The sequence below is a fragment of the Arachis ipaensis genome, chromosome B03 (genome assembly GCF_000816755.2).
Source record: "Arachis ipaensis cultivar K30076 chromosome B03, Araip1.1, whole genome shotgun sequence".
Taxonomy (NCBI): domain Eukaryota; kingdom Viridiplantae; phylum Streptophyta; class Magnoliopsida; order Fabales; family Fabaceae; genus Arachis; species Arachis ipaensis.
Genome location: NC_029787.2, coordinates 108,752,203 through 108,775,663, shown reverse-complemented (window position 1 = coordinate 108,775,663; position 23,461 = coordinate 108,752,203). Strand labels below are relative to the sequence as shown.

The following is a 23,461-nucleotide window of genomic DNA, read 5'->3' as shown; positions in this document are numbered from 1 at the left end:
TGATGATGGAGGTAAAGATTCAAGAGGTCTCATGAGTATGTTGGAGTACTTGTTGTTCATCATCCATGATGATGAACTACTACCAGTATTATTCTCAATGTTATTGTGAAAACCCTCAAAGAGGCCAAACTTATTATTGGGCGGTTTATCTTCTTCTTCATGTTCTTGTGGGATTACACAGCTCATGGTTGCTGATAAGCTATTATTATTGGGGTCTGATGATGAGTTGTTCAAACTTGTTGGAAATCCTAAACCCCCCAAGAGAGTAGCATCTACGTTTGATGAAGAGGTAGCGAAAGCTTGAGGTTCAAGAAACCCCATCACCTGTTGGCAACTATTATTATTTCCACCATTTTGATCATACAAAGGGTTATTGGTGGTGCTGCTAGGGATCATCATGCCACTTAGAAGAGAAGAAAATATGGGTTTTGGAGTGGCCTGATGAGGGTAGTGTTGAAGGTTGGTGATGAAGGACATGGATGAAGGGAAAGAAGAGGGATGGAAGAAAGGGTTGCTGTTGTTGTTATCTTGGTGAAAGAAGTTCATGTCCCTTGTATCTGAATCTGAATCCGGAGGTTGATTTTGGATAGTAGTAACAGTGTTGTTGATGTTGTTGTTTGGCATGTACCAATCTTCATTGACTACCTGAGGAGGAGGCATGATAGGAATAGGGACAAGTTCATAGGTGTTGTTGGCATCAGAGAGCTCTCTTTCTTCCATGAGACAAGTGCTGTTTGTGCTGGACATGCTTGTTGCTTCTTGTTGTAGTAACGCAAGTTGGGGGGAAAAAAACAAAGTAGACAAGTTAAAGGTGTAAAGGGATTTGCTTTTACTGAAGGTGTCTCAAGGCCTTGGCTTCTTTTCCGGGGAAACAACGCAAAACCAGCTTCAACAACCACCCAATACCGCGTAACGTATTGTAACGCTATATCGTCACTTCCTTACCGCCAACCAGCATGTTCCGTTCTTGGACTTGGAGATATATATCACTAATTAATTATTCAATGAATAACACCACAGGGTTTAAACATGCTACTTATTGCTTGCATCACTCCCACTTCTGTACTTATATATCTGTAAATACCAGTGTGCAAGTCAGTACAGATTAATGTTCCTTCGGTTATAATTTAATGGGTTATGCTACAAAGGACACCAAAATTAATCACCAAAATTAACTTTTCGTATAAAATACATTTTTACACATTGAAAATAAATTAAACTACACATATATTTTTAAGGTAAACGTTTTTCTTTTCTTTATATTTTTCTCTTTTTCATATATTATATAAATAGATATTAATATATCTATTAAAATTTTTATTTATTAAATATGTGTAAGAATAATAAAATTAAGATTAGTTAAAATGATCAATAATTTACAGTTTAATTAAAAAATCTCAAAAAGAATTTTTTTATAAGAGAAAAGGACAAATAGGTCCCTGACCTTTTGTCCCGCAGACATTTTTGTCCCTGACCATTGAAAAATACTTTTAAGTCCCTGACCTTCACAAAATTTGGACGGATCAGTCCCTCCGTCCAAATGCCTCCGTCAGGGACTGATCTGTCCAAATGCCTCCGTGAGGGACTGATCCGTCCAAGTTTTGTGAAAGTTAGGGACTTAAAAGTATTTTTCAATGGTCAGGGACGAAAATGTCCACAGAGTAAAAGGTCAGGGATCTATTTGTCCTTTTCTCAAAATGAAATTAAGGACTAATTTGACTCTTTCTGTTAGAAAGGTTATTTTCAAAATTAGAGACTAAAATGACTCGCGTACAAAACTTGATGGACCAAAGGGAATCATATGATTTCCTTTTAGTTTCTAACATAAGAGAAGTTTAGTTTTTCTCTGATGAGGACTTAAACATACAGTGCTGTGTTTTGTCATGGGATTGCATTAAAAGAAGTAGTACCTTATTAGGGTTTTGAAAGTCAAGTCTGATATGAGAGAGAGGAAGATGGTAGAAAAACAAGAAAAAGAGGGCATGGTTAAATAAAGTGAGAAATTATGAGAATCAATAAAAATGATGGATATGGATATAGCAGTTTGAATAATCTCGAGCATCTCGTGAATCCCCTTTCTTTGTCAACAACAGTTACTGCCCAATCTTGAAACCAATTTTACACCTCTCTCCCCACCGCACCACAACGCTCATCTGTTTTCCCTACTTCTCCAACTTATATATTTTATTTATTTATTTTCAAAATATTTATTAAAATTACATACGGTTATAATTTTAAATTTCTAACTCATGAATTATTTACTAATGAGTACTGATAAAAGCTAGCTTCAAATTACACTATAATTTTTTATATATAAAAATATACTGATCGATCTAATAAGTATCTTTACCAAAAACCATTCAAAATCATAGCCGAATTTCCAAAACCGTTGAGGCCCGCTGCATGTATATGAATTCTGTAAAAATGTTTTGAAATCATCATAAGATATATGCCCAATATGCTTGGAAAAACAAAGGGGGACAAGATCTTAATTAAGTTGCATGCAGCTGTGCTGTGAGTATATATTATATATGGTGTATTAATGTTTGTCCACTAAGCTCGTGAGCATGTTGCAGAACGTACGTTTAATTTGCCTGTGTCTGATGGTGTGGGGCATATGCCGTATACCAATACCAAGTTATTTAAATCAACATCATTTCATCAATGTGCTGAAAGTGATGCATCTCATCATCCCGCGAAATCAATGACAGCAGTAGTAGGTTTTTCTAGTTTAACTATAACTAAAGTTACTTAACATTTTTAAAAATAAAAAAATTTAATGACTTACGGTTATACGGCTATTTTAAGGAGTAGATTTTTGCGGTGAAAAACGCCACCATCAAGGAAACTTTGGCTGTTTACACCCCCAATACATATTATAATTTTCAAAATATTTCTCATTATTATTTTTCTTTTCATGATATTGAAATAACTTATTTATAATTTTTTTTGGTGGGCAACTTATTTCTAATTTCGTTCACTATGAAATAATAATTTTAGAGAATAACACTTCTTTTTTTTTTGTGTGTGAAAAATAAATAGCATTTAAAGTACTAGTTTTTAAAAATAAGGCCCACAACTTTTTTCTTGGTCTTTGAATAAGGCCCACCTTAAAGTACTGGTTTGGGTAACCCAGTTTATTTTTGGACCATACTTTACCCACTTTTAAGTTTTGCTACAATTTAAGGGGCGGTTCAGAGCGGCGATCCTTGAGAAAAGCCCAATATTTAGGTACATGAAAGCCCATTGCTTTCATTTGAATGCTTACTTCCCTTGACATTGATTTGCGGATTGAGGCAAAAATCTAATGCCTAATCTAGTTATGAACGAATTTGAGTAATTTCATTATGCACGAAACAATAGATTATCTTTCTTGCAAGAAACATTTATTGAACTCAATTTCGTTCCTTTTCCGCTTTGTCCATAGAAAACAAATAGAGAAGAAAAGAAATAAGAAAAATATAGATAAAAAATAAAAATATTAAATAATGTAAATAATAGATATATTGAATATTTATTTCATTAAGTGTACAAATAATTATTTTAATATTAAGATTTAGATAAATAATTTAAAAATATAATATATTTTTATTTGATTAATAATTATTCATATTATTTAAAAAAGTCATTGTTTATCTCCCAAAAAAATAACATTTTTGAACAATAATTACGCTTTACCCATGAATGGCTAAGAAGGGGATAAAATGAGTTGCCAATTGCAAACTGGTCATCAGAATTCACATCCCAACAAAAAGAGCCTCATGCATTTCGTTTCTTGCGTGTCACATTCCAAAGCACTAGAGTGAACCAATAAAAGGCGAACACGTGTTATCGAAGTATGGGGAGAGTTTGATATAATAAGAGAGGGTGCAGGGAAGGGTAGGTAGAGGTGAGGGGCGCAAACGACATATATAAGGCTGTCGTAGTTCTATTGTTGTCGACGACCGCATTTTATCTGTTACCTTTTTCCTCCCTCCTCGCCCCACCATACAAACCGAACTTAAACCCAAACCCTCTCTTTATCTTTCTATCTGAATTTATTTTACAATCCTTTAATTTTTTCCATTTATATTTCTCAATCTTTTCTGGGTCGAAGTTGAATTTGTGTGGCGAGGGCTTCTGGTGAGTTCATTGCGCTTTTTGCGTTTGTTGTTCGGTGTGGTAGTTCAATAGCTGCTTCGATTAGGTTTTGCAGCTAAGGTTGTGTTGAGTACATGGGTTGTTGCATTTTCCCTTCCGTTTGCTTGTGTGGGTTTTACTATGTATGTTTCTGGTTTTGCGCACCAGGTGTTTGTTTAAATGCTTTAATGTGCCTTTGTTGTTGGGCTGACCCCTCTGTCTCTCTCTCTGTCTCTGTCTCTGTCTCTCTCTCTCTCTCTCTCTCTCTCTCTCTCTCTCTCTCTCTCATATGCCTTTAGCTCTATTATTTTATGAAGTTTGTCACTGTCAAGTTTCCAAAGCTTCAAGTTCCTTGTTATTTGTTATAATTATTATTGGTTTCGTTTTGGTTCAATGGTGTTGATTTGTTAGTCCACGTTCGATACTCTGTTGGAACCTCCGTGGGCATCATGTCAAGTTCGGTTTCCTTGCTGGAGTGGTGGCTGTACTTTGTTTTTTTGATGGATTGAATGATTTACTTTAGCTTAAATTGGGAAGTTGTCGAGCAGAATGGAAAATGTTTTTGTTTTCAGCTTTCTCCATAGCTGTAATGTCTTCTTTTGGAATTGTACAATGATTGTGTAATGCGTCTCTTTAATCTCCTGGGTGATATACATTGGAAGTTTTTCTTTGCTTGTGGGAGTGAGGGCTCACTAGTGAAAATGACGGAGCCCATGTACACCTTTTTCATACCCCATTTAGTGAGAAAAGGCTTGGTTGTAGTTGTTTCTTGTAATCTTGTACTTATGGTTTGCAGTTCCATTTTATAATTTTGGCTGGTTGATGTGTCCAAAGATGTGGTTTTTTTTTGAGAAAAAAAGGGGGGCATTCTGTTTTTTCAAGTGTGTTACCCATTGGCTAATATTATGGTTAATTGAAAAATGCAGCCAGCAGTTCAGAAATCATGCCGACGGTTTTGGCTCAGTCAATTAATTTACCTGGCCTAGTGGCTAGGCAAAGGCATAGTCAACTGAGGGGATTAGGAAAATTTAAAAGATCAGTGGTAATGATGTCTGCCTTACAAGTGCCTGGATCAAGGCTGATAGGTTTCTCAGGATTACGTACTCTTAATCCTTTGGATACTAAGTCGAGACATGTTCAAGATTTGCATTCAAAGGTGTTAACTGCTTCTTCTTCAAGGAGAGCAAGGGCTAGCAGATGCATACCTAAAGCCATGTTTGAGCGTTTCACGGAGAAAGCAATCAAAGTAATCATGCTGGCCCAGGAGGAGGCAAGACGACTTGGTCACAATTTTGTTGGAACAGAACAGATTCTATTGGGGCTAATTGGTGAAGGTACTGGAATTGCTGCTAAGGTTCTAAAGTCTATGGGGATTAACCTTAAAGATGCACGTGTAGAAGTTGAAAAGATAATTGGAAGGGGTAGTGGATTTGTTGCTGTTGAGATTCCATTCACTCCCCGTGCAAAACGTGTTCTGGAACTCTCACTGGATGAAGCTCGTCAACTTGGTAAGTACTTTCTACCTTTATTTGCTATTTCATATATCTAATTAAGTAGTTGCAAAGAAGATGTCCATTACAGAGAAATTGCTTCCCGTCACCCATTTGTCTATTACTTAGCAGTTTTTTTTTTTGGTTGTTGTTATTGACTTAATGTAGCCTGAAATGTGGTAGGAATGATTTGGTTAAATTGGGTCAAGATCATATTATTTTTCCCCAAATTTTTGTAATTGTTATTTATTTTTTATTTGAAGAGTCAGTTAAGGTTTGATGAGTTTTGAATTGGATGAACAAAGTAAAGGAGCAGAGGATTGGATGAATTACCCTGATTAAAATTGACTAACTTGCAGGTCACAATTATATTGGATCTGAACACTTGCTTCTTGGTCTCCTTCGTGAGGGTGAAGGTGTAGCAGCACGTGTTCTTGAAAACCTGGGTGCTGATCCAGCTAATATTCGCACTCAGGCTAGTATTATGGCTTTGTTTACTTCCTTTCTGCATATTTCCGATATATATGCATATTTTTATCTTAACTTCCTTTTCTTAATCTTATAATCTCTATGGGTTGGATGCAGGTTATCCGTATGGTTGGTGAGAGTGCTGACAGTGTTGGTGCTACTGTAGGCTCAGGTAGTAGCAGCAATAAGATGCCGACTTTGGAGGAGTATGGCACAAATTTGACCAAGTTAGCAGAGGAGGTAATTGGCTTTTCCTAGTCTTCTTCAATGAAGATTGTAGATTAGGTATCATTCTGTATTTATTTGTCTTCTTCCTTCCAACCTCAGGGAAAATTGGATCCTGTTGTCGGAAGGCAGCAACAAATTGAACGTGTCACTCAAATTTTAGGTCGTCGTACCAAAAACAACCCTTGCCTTATTGGAGAACCTGGTGTTGGGAAGACAGCTATTGCTGAAGGTCTTGCCCAACGTATTGCAAATGGGGATGTTCCTGAAACCATAGAGGGAAAGAAGGTAAGCAGGATTATTCTCTCTGTAGAATGTAAATGGTGATCCGTTTTATAATTGATCATATGTTATACTCTCACTTGTGCTAGTTACCCATATATGCCTTTTCATTTCTACGCTATTGAGCAGCCCTCTGTTCTGCATGATTTAGGTTATAACCCTTGATATGGGACTGCTTGTAGCTGGAACTAAATATCGTGGAGAATTTGAAGAGAGGCTTAAGAAACTAATGGAGGAAATCAAACAGAGTGATGAGATAATACTATTTATTGATGAAGTTCACACTCTGATTGGAGCAGGAGCAGCTGAAGGGGCGATTGATGCTGCAAACATATTAAAACCAGCTCTTGCTAGAGGGGAATTGCAGGTAGTCATTTTCCTTAACAAGTTGAAAAAGGAGGCTACTTGGTTGTCTGAACTTGACAATAATTTGTTTTTGCATCCTTTTGAACTAAATTATAAAAATACAACATGGGTACAAGAGTTGCTCTTTTATGTTCTGGTTATTCTCTGTTTTGATACAATTAAAGAAATGACACTTAACTATGTATTTGGCTTAAAATTTATGTAGTGTATAGGAGCTACGACACTGGATGAATACAGGAAGCACATTGAAAAGGATCCAGCTTTGGAAAGACGATTCCAGCCAGTTAAAGTGCCAGAGCCAACTGTGGATGAAACCATACAAATACTGAGAGGACTTAGAGAGCGCTATGAAATTCACCACAAGCTCCGCTATACTGATGAAGCCCTTGTAGCTGCTGCCCAGTTGTCACACCAATATATCAGGTTTGTCATAATTATTCTACACCTTCTCTGTGGAGTTTTGTCTTTTAATATAGTGCTGGATCAGACCTTTTTTTTCATGTTTAAATTTCAACCATTCTACTAAACTTGATGTAGAATCATTTAATCGTCTGAAATTGAGCATAAATTCTCCTCTTTGAATTGTATTACTTCTATCTGTATTTATTTGGAAAGTCTAATATAGCTGTTTGATATCAGTAGATTAATCAAAATGCTGGTTACACTCACCCACACCCAAACCTATACTGCTTTTTGGGATATCATAAGTGTTTTCTAGCTTATAATGAATGCTGTCTCCTGCAGTGATCGATTTTTGCCTGATAAAGCAATAGATTTGCTTGATGAAGCTGGTTCTCGAGTCCGTCTTCAACATGCACAGGTAAATTGTTTGTCTTAACTAGAATTGCTATTTTAGTCCACTGTTATGCTAATTGGGCTTATGTACTTACAGTTACCTGAAGAAGCAAAGGAACTTGACAAGGAGGTCAGGCAGATTGTGAAGGAGAAAGAAGAAGCTGTACGCAACCAAGACTTTGAGAAGGTACTGCTTTACTTACTATCTCACTCATAAAGTTGTACAATAGAGATGGAGGGCATTTTTCTTTTATTTGTCTCTGTTTCTAGTTTTGTTTAGTTTAACAGAAAGTATGTTGGTTTTTTCACCTCAATTAATTGAATAATGAAGCATGCATTTCTTTATAGGCTGGAGAGCTACGAGATAGAGAAATGGATCTCAAGGCACAGATCTCAGCTCTTGTTGAGAAAGGCAAGGAGATGAGCAAGGCAGAGAGTGAGGCAGGAGATGCAGGTCCAGTTGTGACTGAAGTTGACATACAACACATTGTCTCCTCTTGGACAGGTATTCCTGTCGAGAAAGTATCAACAGATGAATCCGATCGTCTTCTCAAGATGGAAGAGACATTACACAAGCGAGTCATTGGTCAGGATGAAGCAGTAAAAGCCATTAGTCGTGCTATCCGTCGAGCACGGGTTGGATTGAAGAACCCTAATCGTCCAATTGCCAGCTTCATCTTTTCTGGGCCAACTGGTGTGGGAAAGTCTGAGTTGGCGAAAGCACTGGCTGCATACTACTTTGGTTCTGAAGAAGCCATGATTCGGCTTGATATGAGTGAATTTATGGAAAGACACACGGTGTCAAAACTCATTGGTTCCCCTCCTGGATATGTTGGTTATACTGAGGGTGGTCAACTAACCGAGGCAGTTCGGCGTCGTCCCTACACAGTTGTACTTTTCGATGAGATTGAGAAAGCCCATCCTGATGTGTTCAATATGATGCTTCAGATCCTGGAAGATGGAAGGCTAACAGACAGTAAGGGAAGAACTGTGGACTTCAAGAACACACTTCTTATAATGACATCAAATGTTGGAAGTAGTGTGATTGAGAAGGGAGGCCGCAAAATAGGATTTGATCTCGAATACGATGAGAAGGACAGCAGCTATAACCGAATCAAGAGCTTGGTGACCGAGGAGCTGAAGCAATACTTTAGACCAGAATTTTTGAACAGGCTGGATGAAATGATCGTTTTCAGGCAACTCACGAAACTTGAGGTGAAGGAGATAGCTGACATAATGCTGAAGGAGGTGTTTGAGAGGCTGAAAGCTAAAGATATTGATCTTTCGGTGACAGAGAGGTTCAGAGAGAGAGTGGTTGAGGAGGGCTATAATCCTAGTTATGGGGCTAGGCCTCTAAGAAGAGCGATAATGCGACTTTTGGAGGACAGCATGGCAGAGAAGATGCTTGCTAGAGAGATCAAAGAGGGAGACTGTGTTATTGTGGATGCTGATTCTGATGGCAATGTGATCGTGCTCAATGGTAGCAGTGGTGCCCCGGATTCACTACCCGAGCCTCTTCCTGTGTAACGTTAATGCCTTTGTCTAAGATGTTTTGTGTTTGTTTCATTTTGAACATAGTCAGTCTTAGTTTTGTTTAGTTGTCAACAATGAACCTACAGCTGTTCATTTCAACACTGGTAGTCCGATGGCGTGTTTTGCCCATCACCAAGAAAGAAAATAGAACAGGGACCAATACCATGACAATGAGAACTTGAGCCGTACCTCGGATATTGTGCATCAATGTACAATTTTAGTGGAAGCGGGATGTCTTTACTCTTCCAATCATAAGCACGATATTCACTTATTCATGATTACGGTGAACTACAAAATACAAATTACTGGGTTTTTTTTCTTAATTATTTCAAGTTAGTAGCCCAAGAATTAAAAGAATAGTTACATTGTTAAACTATAATTATGATATTTAATTTAATTAGGGTAAGTCATATATAGTAAAATAAAATTAAAAAACTAATCGAAACTCGATAAATAACACTTGACGAAAAAACAGATTAAGAAGATCATGTTTATTATAACTGAAGTGTATCAGTATTCAGTAATAGTGCTTCCAAAAAAAGAAAAGAAAGAAAAGTTATAAAAAAAAAAAAGTGCATTATAATTCAGAAGTCATTGCCCAGTTTGACCGATCACCATCACATGCCATCTCTAATTGTATGATAACTGATTACCGAGAGATCTCCAAGCAGTATGCTCTTTGGGTATTCGAACCTTTTTCAAAGTAAACTGCACGCTCTCAATTTGAAAGTGATATTCCCCTCTCCCATAAACAGTAACTGATTCTGAATAATCTGCTTGTATTTATCAGTAAATTATGTATCAATAGTGAAATATTTTAGTTACAGTATCTTATTAGTAAATTTGATGATTATTTTATCTATCACTATCATATTTACCGGTGAGACAACTATGCAAATGTTGAGAAAATATCATCTTAGAAGAACATTCACCTATAATAACCCCCACATGTTGCAACCTTTAACCCTTTAGGTTTTACAGGAGAGAAGCTAGAAGAAATGGACAGAAGAAAAACTATACTTCAGGCGTAGCTGCTCAAGTAAAATATTTACCCTCATTAGTTCCTATACTTACTATCTGTTGCTAGAGTAAAGTAAGTTGGATTTACAGTATCTTGTATTCACTCATCTGTTGAATGAGAGGACCTTTGTGTCCGGCTGACACTTCCGCCACGGCTAATCTTCAAAGCTGTCAATGCCTTTTGGATCTCCATTGACATGGCACTATCTACACTCCCAGATGATAGCTTCTTATGTGCTTTCTGCAGATGCAGTTTCAGTGAGCCACTGCTTAGTCCTGCATTCTTCCCACATATGGGGCAAACTTTCATGCTCGGTTTCCGCTGCTGCCACTCCATTGACACCTTCCCGTGCAGTTTCTGATCTAGTTTCAGTAAGATCTTTGCGAAACCATCATTAGGGTGTGCCCGGCGATGAACTCGTTTCAGAGCATTCCATGCTTCTAATAAAGTTAAGTTCCTGCAACATATCAGAGAAGATATACTACTTATAATGGCCACATGCTGAATCATATTAGTTACTTCATTGTATCAAACCATGAAGAATTGATGGCTGTTCAAATAAATAGCTCATGAAGAATTGATAGCAACTAAGATTCAAATATTTAAATACGATTCTCTCCTATGATTTTACCAAGGATTCTATATTTACCATTACTTACTTCCTGAGCATTAAGTAAGCAAGGACCACTGTCACACTTCTGCTTTTCCCTTCAAAGCAATGAACTAAAACTTTCTGGCCATTTTGTTCAACATGATCTATAAAATCACATGATTCTTCAAATATGCTGCTGATGTTACAATCTTCATTGTCATACACCTGTCCAAATAGGAGGGCGAACAGAACCTATATCAAGACATTTTCCTGAAGGTAACCTAATATTAGAATTAAAAGTAAAAGTTGAACAAAAAAGAATAGTTCAGAAATTAAGTGGGAGGAGTTCAACTAGTTCAAATAAAGTAGATCTTTAAAAATAAGATAGAATAATTGAGTGTAGAATAATTGAGTGCATTAGTTAGAATCTGGAATATGACTTGCTTACAGAGAAATTCTTGTACTCAAATAGATCAGGAAACTGAGTATCTGATTGACCAATTTCATTGGTACACAAGCATATAATATGTGTGATTCCCAAGTATTGCAATGTATAAACAGATCTTGCAGCTAGTGCTCCACCAATGAACACAGTGCTTGTAACGGCAGATGGTTTCTCTGTACTTGCAGCGTCAGATATCAATGCAATTCTTTCAAGAATATGCTCAAGTCTGACCTGAAAGTTAAAATGGTAATGTATTCATATTTCATAAATATGAATCCTTAATCAGTGACAATGAAGATACCTTAAGTTCATATGCATCAACAATGATGTTATTATCACTACCCTCAAAAAATCCTGTATAGAAGTTGTTTTCCTGGCATAGTTTGATAGCATCACTTTTAAGCATTTCATTCCACTGCTCCAATTCTTTATTAGATTCAGCATCGACCTGGAAATCATAATATATTTAATTTGAGAACTCATAGCATCTCCAAAACCAAAATAGCCAAAACAGATCCACAAAATCTATGCTCTCACTTCTGAAAGCAGCAAAACGATATTTTAGTCATAATCATATGCAATGTCCACAACATACAGTTTTTTGTAGATAGACATGAGATAAAAGTCTTCTTCTTTTGCAAAAGATAACAACTGAATCATTATTTCTGATCCATAAAATCAAAGGGGAAAAATGTATCAAAATTTTCATTGGCAGCTCCAAAACGATGGAACCAGTAAACAATATTATGCTACCTATGAGACAACCTTTGCGAATTTGTGAAAGTCACGAATCTTAGTTGTTAAGCGGAGACTGCGAAGTGGCTCCCCATTTCCTCTATAGAACTTTCCATACCGACTTTCTTTTGATGTTGAAGCAGAGTCACAACTATCTCTATTTCCCCAAGATGATGCCCTTGAAGCATATCTCTGAGATTCTGAATCAGTAAAATCTTGATGGTTATCATTAGAAAACCTCTCCCTACTGGTTGGAGAGTAACAATTACTACCAGTAGCCATTGAAGGTGACTCAGGTACCACTGAATCCTCTTTGTCACCTTCCCCCAAAGATATTTTGCTTATAATGTTCATAAATGATCGAAACAAGATATCTAGTCTTTGGTGAAGTGTTAGTAGGAATATATGGAAACCCTGCAAATCTCTAAGAGAAGACCGAAATCCGGTACGAAATGCATGAACTACTGGTGTCATGTCACTTGCATGTGTATCATGTGTATCAAGTGTATCCATGTCTTCTGGTGGAGGACATCCTAATTTCCCTCCAGTTATATCATATAAAAGGTTTGAGGCAAACTCAGAACTATGCAATAACAACTCAACCAACTTAGGATAATTAACCTGGTCATTTGCACGTTTTCCAGCAGGGGGCCGGCGAGGAACACCAGAATCAATGGCTACAATGTTAAAATCGGGAGATTCTTTTTGCCTCTCCAGGCTCATGTCAACGGATCTCGGAGACTCTAAAATATCAGACAGATCAGAAGCTTGTGATATCAAGTCAGGCTTATGAGAAATGAGTCTGCTGTCAACTGAAGTTGACCTTCTTTCTTTTTGAAGAGCCCTAATTGCTTTTGGTCTATATCGATTTATTGCAGAATCAAAGGCGGCTTCTATTGCATCTGTATTTGTAGAGATCTTCTTTTCAGCCAACAACAAATTTGCAGAATTCCCACGCCACCTAAGTTCACGACAAGGGAGCCTATCTTCATTTCTGATGACTAGGTCCAACATCAGCACCCTGCCAAGAGCTGCTGATGTACTTTCTGCAAATTCTTCGGACTCAAAGGCACTAGAGTTCTCAAGCAAAGGTGATCCATGTACATAACTGCAAGAAGATAGGAAATACTTAGAATAAGCTAGTTAATGACATCTTCATAGGAATATTAGTTACCTAATATCCTTTTATCCTTCTAGGCTTCTATAGATATCATTTATTACTTCATTTAGTTTCCTACTCGATAGGGACAAGGTGGAGTACTTGCACATCTATATCTCAATGCCACTAATGGAAGAGTACAAAAGAATAAATCAGCTATTTGTCAGACTTAGATTGCACCTCATAAAAAAGAGACATCTGCTAAGCTCAAGAGCTTCCAAAAGTTCAAAACAGGTCACTTCCCCAATTTCATCACCCTCATCAGATGATGCTTCTTTAGCCTTTTCTGCAGCTTCTTTTATTTGGTGCCATTCTGAACTGGTATTGTGAATGACTCTAGCCTGCATTTCCAAATGACAGAAGAGAGTGAATAGAGTAGGAACACAATCCGATAGCCTAAGCTTGCCAATATGGTGTTTGTGTTATAAAACTAAGCAAACAACCTGTGGCGTTTGGACTCCCAAACACCTGGCAAATTCATAGCCAAGGCGTTCAGACTGTGTTGCCATTCTTGATGATGATATCTTTATAACAGCTGCTGCTTCTTTTGGAACAGCATCATCATTCCCAGTGCAGTTGAAAAAGGCAAAGAAGACAACCCCTCCAGAATTTACAGTTACCTATGAGTGCACATGAGATAAAAACAGTTTTAACCAAAAAGTATGCATATACACTTCTCTCTGATTTGGTACTACAAACAAATAAACTAGTATATGAATTAATGGGATAGGTGCATATGCTATGCACAGAAGTACTTAGTGACAATCAATTGGGCAGAAGCTAAACCAGCAAGAAATTATAGTTCTTTCTAACTTCTGAGTTTTGAAGCTAACAATTATTGACAAGCTCAGCCTTGAAAGATATTATCCCTGTTTGCATATTCACATCTCAATACTTAAAGACCTTCCATTAAACACAGCAAGTAGTGCGTTGGTGAGTGTACATATTATATTATGAGTATATAAATCCAAACCTCAAGAGCTTTGTTCATTTCATCCTCAATAAGTTCATTGCTACTGCTGTGTTCAATGTGGTGAAGTGAAATGAGCTTGTCCCAAGAAAATGAACTCGATTCAATGTCCAACATGGAAGCTTTCCCAAGCCTATCCCACAAACTAATTTCTGTTTGCTCAGGGGCTGTATCGCATTTTGCACCCTGAATTGATTCGCCAATGCTGAACAACAACCATGATGAAGATTAGCAACAGATACACAGGGTCCGCACTTCAAAGCATATCAAAACCAAAGTAATGGAATCCAGTGAGCTGAGCTACAGATACTAGTAGATTTTAGGATTAAAGAATGAATAAATAATCAAACATAGTGACATTGTTGAAATTTTCAGAGGCAATGATTGCAAATAAAAATGAAAGAGAATGGTGAGTGGTGGAAGCAACAACTGACGTCGGAGTAGAAGGCATGGTGGTGGCAGAACGGCAGCGACGGTGGGGGAATCCAGAGGAATTGGAATTGGAATTGGCAGTGCGTTTACGAACCAATTGGAGCCATTGCGTGAACCTAAACGCAGGCCCTGCGGTGAAATCTCCCAACATATACAAAACCTACATTCCCCTAACAATGTCAGATACTTTCAAACAACTTTCATAATGCCATGAGAGACAATGAAGTAGAATGGGAATTGCGGAATTTTCATACCCGGGAAGTATCGGTGAGAGGCAATGGGACCTCAATTTCAGGCTCGAAATCGTCGTTTTGGGGTTCCGATTGGTTCTCTTGGCCCTTGTCCTGCAGAGTACACTCCCACATGTAAATGTGAGAGAAAAGAAAAAGAGAGTAACTTTACATCACAGATAGGTTCAGGCTATGAACTTATGATGATGATGATGGCACGCATTTGGATTACAACTCTACGAGGCTGTAAAGATCATCATCACATTCGCAACACAATTCAATATTCATGGCATGCACATAATGATCTAAATACAGATGTCATCATGATGGTTGATTAATGGGAGTTTGCGGTGTGATTTGCTATTTTCCTTTTTATTATTATATTATAATGTTTTTAATATATGACTATATATATGTAGGTGATAGAGGGTGTTAAGTTGTTAACCTGGGGTTGTGGAGGTATGGTGGTGATGATTGCATTCTCCTGCTTTTGCTCTTTTCCCATATTTTAAGACTATAGTCTTGTCTATAAATATGGAGTTGAAAACGCGTGTGGTGTTCGGTGTTCCGTTTTCGTGAGAAAGGGGAAGTGAAGTCAAATAATGATGATACCCACTGCATTCATACACAGCAAGATTTCAACATCGGAAACACTCAACAGATCAGCAGTAGCTATGTCTACTGAATATTGATATTGCATGTAGTATGGTATTGGTAGAATTGGGTAGTTTTATGAGCTTTCAGTTGAGGGAGTGGTGGTGGTCGTGGGTCCCGTGTAGGGTCGAAATGGCCTTGGAGATGGAACAACATTTAACTATTTAAGGTTTCAGCCAAATCGTGACTCCTATGATGGTGGTGATATGCCTTCAGAATCATTTATGTTCGGTTGCTCGGGTGATGGGAGGTTTGGGTGGTAATTTGACTGGTGTGACACGGGAGATCTGGACCTGGGTGCAAGCTTTTCGAGGAGGATAACCGTCTAAGTCGTTGATGGATCGGCAGGTGGGGCTACTTGTAAAGATACTTCGATGTTAAAATTAGTGTCCGTACGATGAGGCAGCCAATTAGGGTAAAAAGGTAACGTATCTTTGGAGAGGGGTAGGTCCTTTTCCATTTATACTCTGAATTTGGGTAGGCCATTCGCTTGGGTCCATCTGCCTGGAAGCTTTTGCTAGCTGGTCAGGTCTCCCCAGCAGGGCGTGGGATGGTGCGCACTTGCGCGGGTCACCTTTAGGTTCGGATCAAGTGACCCGGCGGGTCGACGGTCTACAGTCGGACCGGGACCCTTGTTGGACTGGGCCGGAACAGTGCCCCCAATTTATCAACCATGAAGCTAGAAGTCGTGGTTGGTGTGTTCGAGTTACTCGCGCTCACTCGGGTCGAGTCCTGATAAGTCCGGGAACCCGTTGACGAGGTCCATGGCTCCAGTGCGCGTGAGTTGTCCCTAATCGTTGCTTGGGGCGTCGGTTAGAGACAACTCACGCGCACTGGAGAAAGTAGGGAAAAAAGTCAATTTTACCCCTGTCTTTTCGCGCTCCCTCTAACGGTTACCATTTTGCATCCTTTGCCTTCACAACCTCTTCACTTCTTTCACACACTCTCTTCACCTTTCTTCACTTTCTCACTACTGCGCATCCGAAATTCTACGCCTTGCTTGCTGCGAATCCCATCACACTTGTGCTTACTTCATTCCTTCTTCATTTACTGGTAAGCATTTTTTTTCGTTGTTGATTATCATGCTTGCTTTTTGCTACCACTGTTGCTGCATGCATTATTTCTGGTGCGTTTTGTTTCCTTCTGTCTTTCTCGTGACTTTTGTCTGCCTGGGCTAGACTTGCCATTGTTAGGTAGTTCTTAGGAGGGTACCATAGGTGTCTTCTTCCTGGATTTAGTCCTTAGAGTGATACGAAATAGTGTAGGATAGTAATGTAGCAACACATAATCTTCGTTTTTTCCTTTCTTCTGGGTTTTTAATCTCCCGAGTTAACTTAAGTGGTGCCCCCACTGTAGGTATGATGCAGCGACCGAACCCAAACTTGGTAGATCGGTATGCTTGGGTTACCTCTGATGTAAAGGATACGGCTTCCTGGAAACCCAAGAGGAACTTGAAGAGTTTCGCAATTCTGGGGGGTTTATATGGAGGTGGTTTGGAAGAAGCGAACTACAACGTTTTCGTCCCGGGGGACCGGGAGCGCATATGCCAAATAAATATGTCGTCTCCTCGGGTGGCCGACTGGTTGATATGACGTGGCCCCGTCACAACTCCATCTGAACAGCTGGGCAGCCATCCGTTGCTTCGAGATGGTGTGTGAGTACTTGGAGCTCTCGGCCTCTGTTAACGTGTTCCTTTACCTCTTTCTGCTCACCAACCCTACCCGAGAAGGCAAACACAAAAAAGGCTACATGTCCTTTTGAGCAGTGCAAAACTGCGGAATCTTCGGACTCTTCGAAGATTCTTTTCATGGGTTCAAGAGTACTGATAAACCACTATTTTATGGTTTATCTTGTGCTCAATTGAGTGATTTTTATCAAGTCTTTGCACACTTATTCATACTAATTGCATGGTTTTGCATTTTCCTTCCTAATTTTGTGCTATGATTGAAAACATGCTTCTTTAGCCTTAAATTTGCTATGTTTAATCCCCTCTTATTATCATTTGATGCTGTGATATGTGTGTTAAGTGTTTTCAGGGTTCATAGGGCAGGAATGGCTTAGAGGATGGAAAGGAAGCATGCAAAAGTGGAAGGAATACAGAAACTGAAGGAATTGCTAAGTTGTCCAACCTGACCTCTTCGTACTTAACTGACCATAACTTGAGTTACAGAGGTTCAAATGAGGCGGTTTCAGTTGTGTTGAAAAGCTAATATCCGGGGCTTCAAAATGATATATAATTTGCTATAGTTGCTCTACAGATAAATGGCGCACACGCGTGTATCACGCGCACGCGTCGCATCTGCGAAATCTCAGCGTTTCTGAATTCGGCCCCAGCGATTTCTGGGCTGTTTTTAGCCCAGTTCTCGGCCCAGAAAACACATATTAGAGGCTGCAGAGTGGAGGAATGGGAGAAGACTGCTCATTATTCAGAATTTTAGGTTTTAGATGTAGCTTTTAGAGAGAGAGGCTCTCTTCTCTCTCTAGAATTTAGGATTCCTAGTTTTATGCTTTTGAGTTGGATATTACAAAGAGTTACTACCTTCGTGAAGTCTTTATTATTCTAGTTTGCTTTCTTTTTCTCTTACTCTTTCATATCCTTAATTTTTGTTCAGAATTATAATTGGATTGTTTTTAGAATTTATTAATGCAAGGAATACTTTTTCATTTAATTTTATTATTTATTTAATTGCTTCCAATTTTATTTCAATTATCATGTCTCTTTTCTATTCTTTTTTCATATCAACGAAGATGGTATTCATGTTAATGGAGTAGTTCCCTAACTTGATTAGGAGTTGATTAAGAGGAGAACCTTGAGTTGGAATACTCAAGTGTTAATCTTAACTGGAAGTTGTTGGCTGACTCTCTAGTCTCTGACTCTAATCCTCCCTTAGGAGAGGATTAGGACTTGGGTGATAGAGTTAGTTAGTTAGTTACTTGACTTTCCCTTATTAAGTAAGGGATGACCAAGTAGAACAACAACCTTTTATTATTACACTTAGAAAAATTCAACAAGGATAGAACTTCCAATTAATCTTCTCCCGTTCAAGGCTTTTATTTTGAATACATAAATCTCTTTTAATTTACATTGCTTTAATTCACAATCATTTATTTTTCCATTCCTCATTCCAAAATTTCTCAGAAAACAAAAACCCATAACCAATAGTAACACACCTCCCTGCAATTTCTTGAGAGACGACCCGAGGTTTAAATACTTCGGTTATTACTTTTTAGGGGTTTTGTTACTTGTGACAACCAAATAATTTTTTGTATGAAAGGATTCTTTGTTGGTTTAGAAACTATACTAACAACGAGAATTTATTGTGAATTCTTTACTAGCAGAAAAACCATTCGTCAAGTACCTACTTCATGATCAGGCCGGCTCAGGGTCATCACCTTTTTGGCTTACTTTGGAGGGTGAGAGGCGAATCCCCACTTATTGGAGTTTCGGTGTTGCCTCTGAAAATCTAATAAAAGTGTCCTACAAGTGGCTGAGTCTGGAGGACGGTCAAATCGCAGACATCTTGTTAGCGATCTTTGGCACTAAGAATCTTAACCCCCACCTATTGATAGGCGATTGGGAATCCGGTTATGAGTGTGTAGGTAAAGCTTGAACTTATTCGTCGTTCTATTCTCACGATTAGCTTGTTTGCTTTGCTTGCTTCAAAACTTTCTTGTTTTCCTGACTTCCTAATTTATTTTTAATTTTTGTAGTTGCCATGGTTGGTGGAATACCTCGATGGCTTGTTTGATGACACACCTCTTCCCTGATAACAATAGCGATGATGATAGCTCGGCGACCCCTTCGGCCGAGCACGGACCTCAGGTCGTCGTCAAGGGAAGTGCTCAGACTGAACCTCAACCTTCTCCCGAGGTGCTTGTTGAGGAGATCCCGATCACTGATGAAGGGGGACGGGATAAAGAGGCTCAGGGCAAGGGTGATCCCGATCTAATCCTTACTACCAACCCCAAAAAGAGAAAAACCCTGGAGTCCGGGAAGACTCTTACTATGATAGAGAGGAGTTCTTCTAGGAAGAGGACCTGGCTGCCCAAACGAGGTGGATATATCGCAGCCTCCTCCGGGCTTCCGCCATTGCTAAGAAGGTGGAACCCATCCTAGCGCAGGGACAAGTTTGGGAGGGGAACTTCCAGACTGCTAAAAAAGAAATCACTGACTTGAAAGCCCAAAAAGAGTTTCTGAGGACATAGCTTGCCAAGGAGGAGAAGAAGGCTAAGGAGAGTGCTGATGAGATTAATCACCTGGGGGAGCGCGACCTCTCACTCTCAAGTTCACTAAACACTACTCAAGGTCGGGCCACCGTAGCTGAGGCAAAGGTTAAGGAGCTAGAGGAAAAGCTTTCCGAGGCCGTGAAGACGGCCGAGGCTGCTAAACGAGATGCCTTGGATTTGAAGAAAAAGAATAAGGAAATTGTCAAGGATGCTCGAGAAGTGGTCAAGGCTACCGAAGAGGGGATTAAGGATCAAGTCTCCCTCCATGCTCCCGACCTTAATGCCTCTTTGATTGGGGCTTTTAAGATGGTTCAAGACGGAAAAATTGTGGACATCCCGAGGAAATGAGGCCTCTTTGTAAAAATGGAAATCTTGTACTTTCTATTTGCGTTTTGTTTTATTGGACCGATGTGGTACCCCCGACTTATAACTTTGAAACAATTTCACTTTTATTGTCGTTAAGTTGTTGTCGTGATTTTTGGTGCCATCGACTTTAGAACGTTAATGGACCGAAGTGATGCCTTTTTTAAACTAACATTTTCATTCATAGAATGTTTTGGCTATTTTACTTGTTGCTTCTTTGCTTGGCTGTTAGGCCATAAACTGCTATACGTTAGATATCCGTTAATTGCAATCACCGTGGTCTCCGGGGTGATCAGTCCCGGGTTGTCGTTTTTATAAAACAATAATAAACCACAAGTATGACTAAGAATAACGTAAATTAATCACTTGGTTTTCAACAGTAGGTCTCGTTAAAACCCCTTACCGTTACCTCGTGTGGAGGGTAGGGGAAAGTGTGCTTCTTTAATAATCAAACGAAAGTGCAAAAAATCTTCATAACAAGTACTTAAAAGAGCATAAGGTATCAAAACACGTGAAAGAAAATGAAACATATAACAAAGAGGGTGGTAAAATGAAAGATAACAAGGGTGAAGAAAAAGGTCGTTAGGTTGGGACCTCATTCAAGAGTAGAACCTCTTCAAGTTCGCGACATTCCACGTTCTTGGGACCTCGTTCCCATCCATTTGTTCTAGCTTGTATGCACCTTTCCCAAGAACTTCTCTTACCTTGTACGGGCCTTCCCAGTTGGCTACCAGCTTGCCTTCTCCCGGAGTCAGCGGGCCAATGTCATTATGCTGTAACACCAGATCACCTTCCTTGAAGCTTCTATTTAGCACTTTGCGATTGTAACGCAAGGCTATCCTCTGTTTTAGTGCACCTTCCGATAAGTGGGTCATCTCTCTTGTTTCATCAATCAAATTTTTTTCAATTCCTTTACTATCTTCGCCCAGGAATAGCCTTGGACTTAGTTCTCTGATTTCCATAGGAATGACCGCATCGACCTCGTAAGTAAGTCGGAAAGGCATCTCTCCAGTGGAAGACTGCGGCATTATCCTATAAGACCATAACACGAAAGCCACTTCGTCTGCCCAAGAGCCCTTTCGCTGGTTAAGGTGCTTTTTTAACCCATTGAGGATAACCTTGTTCGCCGCCTCGGCTTGACCGTTACTCTGGGGGTGTTCCACTGAGGAAAACTTTTGCTTGATCCCCAATCCAGATAAGAACTCCCAAAACTTTTTGTCAGAGAACTGCGTCCCATTGTCCGAGACCATGATCTCCGGGATTCCAAATCTGGAGATTACTTGTCTCCACAAAAACTTCCGACAATTTGTTGATGATATGCTGGCGAATGGCTCTACTTCTACCCACTTCGTATAGTAATCAATGGTCACAATGAGGTACTTAACCTACCCCAGGGCTACAACCCCAGAAGGTCGACTCCCCACTAGGACAAAGGTCGGGAGGCCAACATGGAACTTAGCTCTTCTGCTGGGACCTTGTAGAAATTTGCATTCTCTTGGCATTTCTTGCATTTCTTTACGAACTCTTGGGAATCTGCCATCATAGAGGGCCAATAATACCCTACCCTGACAAGTTTTCTGGCTAGTGCTTTCCCTCCAATGTGGTTGCCACAACATCCCTCATGGACTTCATTTAGAACATAGTCCATCTAGTCGGGACGCAAGCACTTTAATAGAGGCTGATTAAGTCCTTGTTTGTATAGCTGCCCTTGTATTACTACATACTTGGTGGCTTCTCTCCTTATCACCTTGGCTTCTTTTTTCTCTCCGGGAAGTGTCCCATCTTCAAGAAAATGTTGAATTAGATTGATCCATGAGGGAAGATTTGGGAGTTGGGCCATTCAAAGGGTCATCGATGGCTCCTTCACTAGACCTTGGATTAGGGATCGATTTCTTGCCCTGGGTTTGGTGCTCGCCAGCTTTGATAGGAGGTCAGCTCTAGCATTTCTCTCTCTGGGTACATGCTGGATCACCATTTCTTCAAAACCCTCATACAACCTTTTTGTTCTTTCTAAATATTTTTGTAACAAAGGATTTCTGGCCTGGTAGGTCCCGTTTACTTGAGACGTCACGACCTGTGAGTCACTATTGACCTCGAGTTTCGCTGCTCCGACCTCTTTGGCTAAGATTAAGCCGCCTATTAGGGCCTTATACTCCGCTTGGTTGTTTGAGACTGTAAACTCAAATTTGATTGATTGCTCGTAAGTCACCCCTTCTGAGCTTTCTAAGATGATCCCGGTTCCTACAAAAGCCTGGTTGGACACTCCGTCTACGTGGAGCTTCCACTTTGTGGTCGCGTCCCCAGGAGGATTCCCAGCCACCTCTACCAGAAAGTCTGCCATCACATGAGCCTTGATCGCATGTCAGGATTCATATTGGATGTTGTACTGGGATAGCTCTATTGGCCATGTCATCATACGACCCGTCAGGTTGGGTTTTTATAAGATTTGCTTGATGGCTTGGTTGGTTCTCACAATGACCGGGTGCCCCTGGAAGTACTGCCTCAATCTCCGGGAGGAGATTAGCAAAGCATAGGCTAACTTTTTCAATTTGGTGTACCTTAACTCTATTCCTTGGAGTACCTTACTGATGAAGTACACCGGCTGCTGGATTTTGTCTTCTTCCTGAATCAAAATGGCCGCCATGGCCTCCTCCGTCACAATTAGATATAGGTATAAGGTCTCTCCTTCTTTTGACTTTCCGAGCATTGGTGGTTCTGACAGGATCTTTTTGAAGTGATTGAAGGATTCTTCGCAAGCCGAGGTCCATTCAAAAGTTATCCCTTTCTTCATCAAGTTAAAGAAGGGAAGAGCCTTTGCTGGCGAAGTACCGAGGAAACGAGACAAAGCCGTGAGCCTCCCTACCAATCTTTGGACATCCTTGACACATCCTGGATTTGACATCCAAAGGATGGCTTTGCACTTGTCTAGGTTGACCTCCACTTCCCTTTGTGTGATCGTAAAGCCGAAAAACTTCCCGGCTTCCATGGTGAAAGCACACTTGAGGGGGTTGAGCCTCATATTGTGCTTCCGAAGCGATTCAAATACGACCTCTAAATCGGTGACTAGGTTACTCGGCTTGGCCGTTTTATTACCAGTATATCGTCGATGTATACCTCCACTGACTTGCCGATATGATCCTTGAAGACTTTGTTCATTAACCTTTGATAGGTTGCCCCTGCGTTCTTCAGCCCAAAGGGCATCAATATGTAGCAATAAGTCCCTGTTGGCATAATGAACGCCATTTTTTCCTCGTTTGGACGGTGCATCAGGATTTGGTTGTACCCCGAGTACGCATCCATGAAGCTCAAGAATCGGTACCCCGCTGCCGCGTCGACGAGGGCATCAATGTTGGGA

The 23,461-nt window shown here is 39.7% G+C and overlaps 2 protein-coding genes across 4 annotated transcripts; one reads left to right on the top strand and one right to left on the bottom strand.

The window, feature by feature from the left end:
• On the top strand, positions 3,903–9,553 carry LOC107630857 (chaperone protein ClpC, chloroplastic). Its single transcript, XM_016334121.2, has 10 exons — positions 3,903–4,122; positions 5,046–5,627; positions 5,969–6,084; positions 6,195–6,317; positions 6,405–6,590; positions 6,736–6,951; positions 7,156–7,373; positions 7,695–7,770; positions 7,843–7,932; positions 8,094–9,553. The coding sequence occupies exons 2-10, from the start codon at positions 5,063–5,065 to the stop codon at positions 9,270–9,272; spliced, it is 2,769 nt and encodes a 922-aa protein (XP_016189607.1). The 5' UTR covers positions 3,903–4,122; positions 5,046–5,062; the 3' UTR covers positions 9,273–9,553.
• LOC107630856 (dual specificity protein phosphatase PHS1-like) lies at positions 9,391–15,968 on the bottom strand. Of its 3 annotated transcripts, none has more exons than XM_016334120.2 (11): positions 15,308–15,959; positions 14,887–14,976; positions 14,635–14,792; positions 14,204–14,405; positions 13,674–13,850; positions 13,411–13,571; positions 12,102–13,179; positions 11,638–11,784; positions 11,340–11,567; positions 10,959–11,116; positions 9,391–10,756 (listed from the first exon to the last, which is right to left on the bottom strand). In XM_016334120.2, exons 1-11 carry the CDS (start codon positions 15,365–15,367, stop codon positions 10,399–10,401), a joined length of 2,817 nt encoding a protein of 938 aa, XP_016189606.1. In that variant the 5' UTR covers positions 15,368–15,959; the 3' UTR covers positions 9,391–10,398. The 3 variants fall into 3 exon arrangements, with proteins under 3 accessions (XP_016189606.1, XP_020974884.1, XP_020974885.1); XM_021119225.1 differs by lacking the exon at positions 15,308–15,959 and adding an exon at positions 15,061–15,296; XM_021119226.1 differs by having other exon boundaries at positions 10,642–10,756; positions 10,949–11,116; positions 15,308–15,968.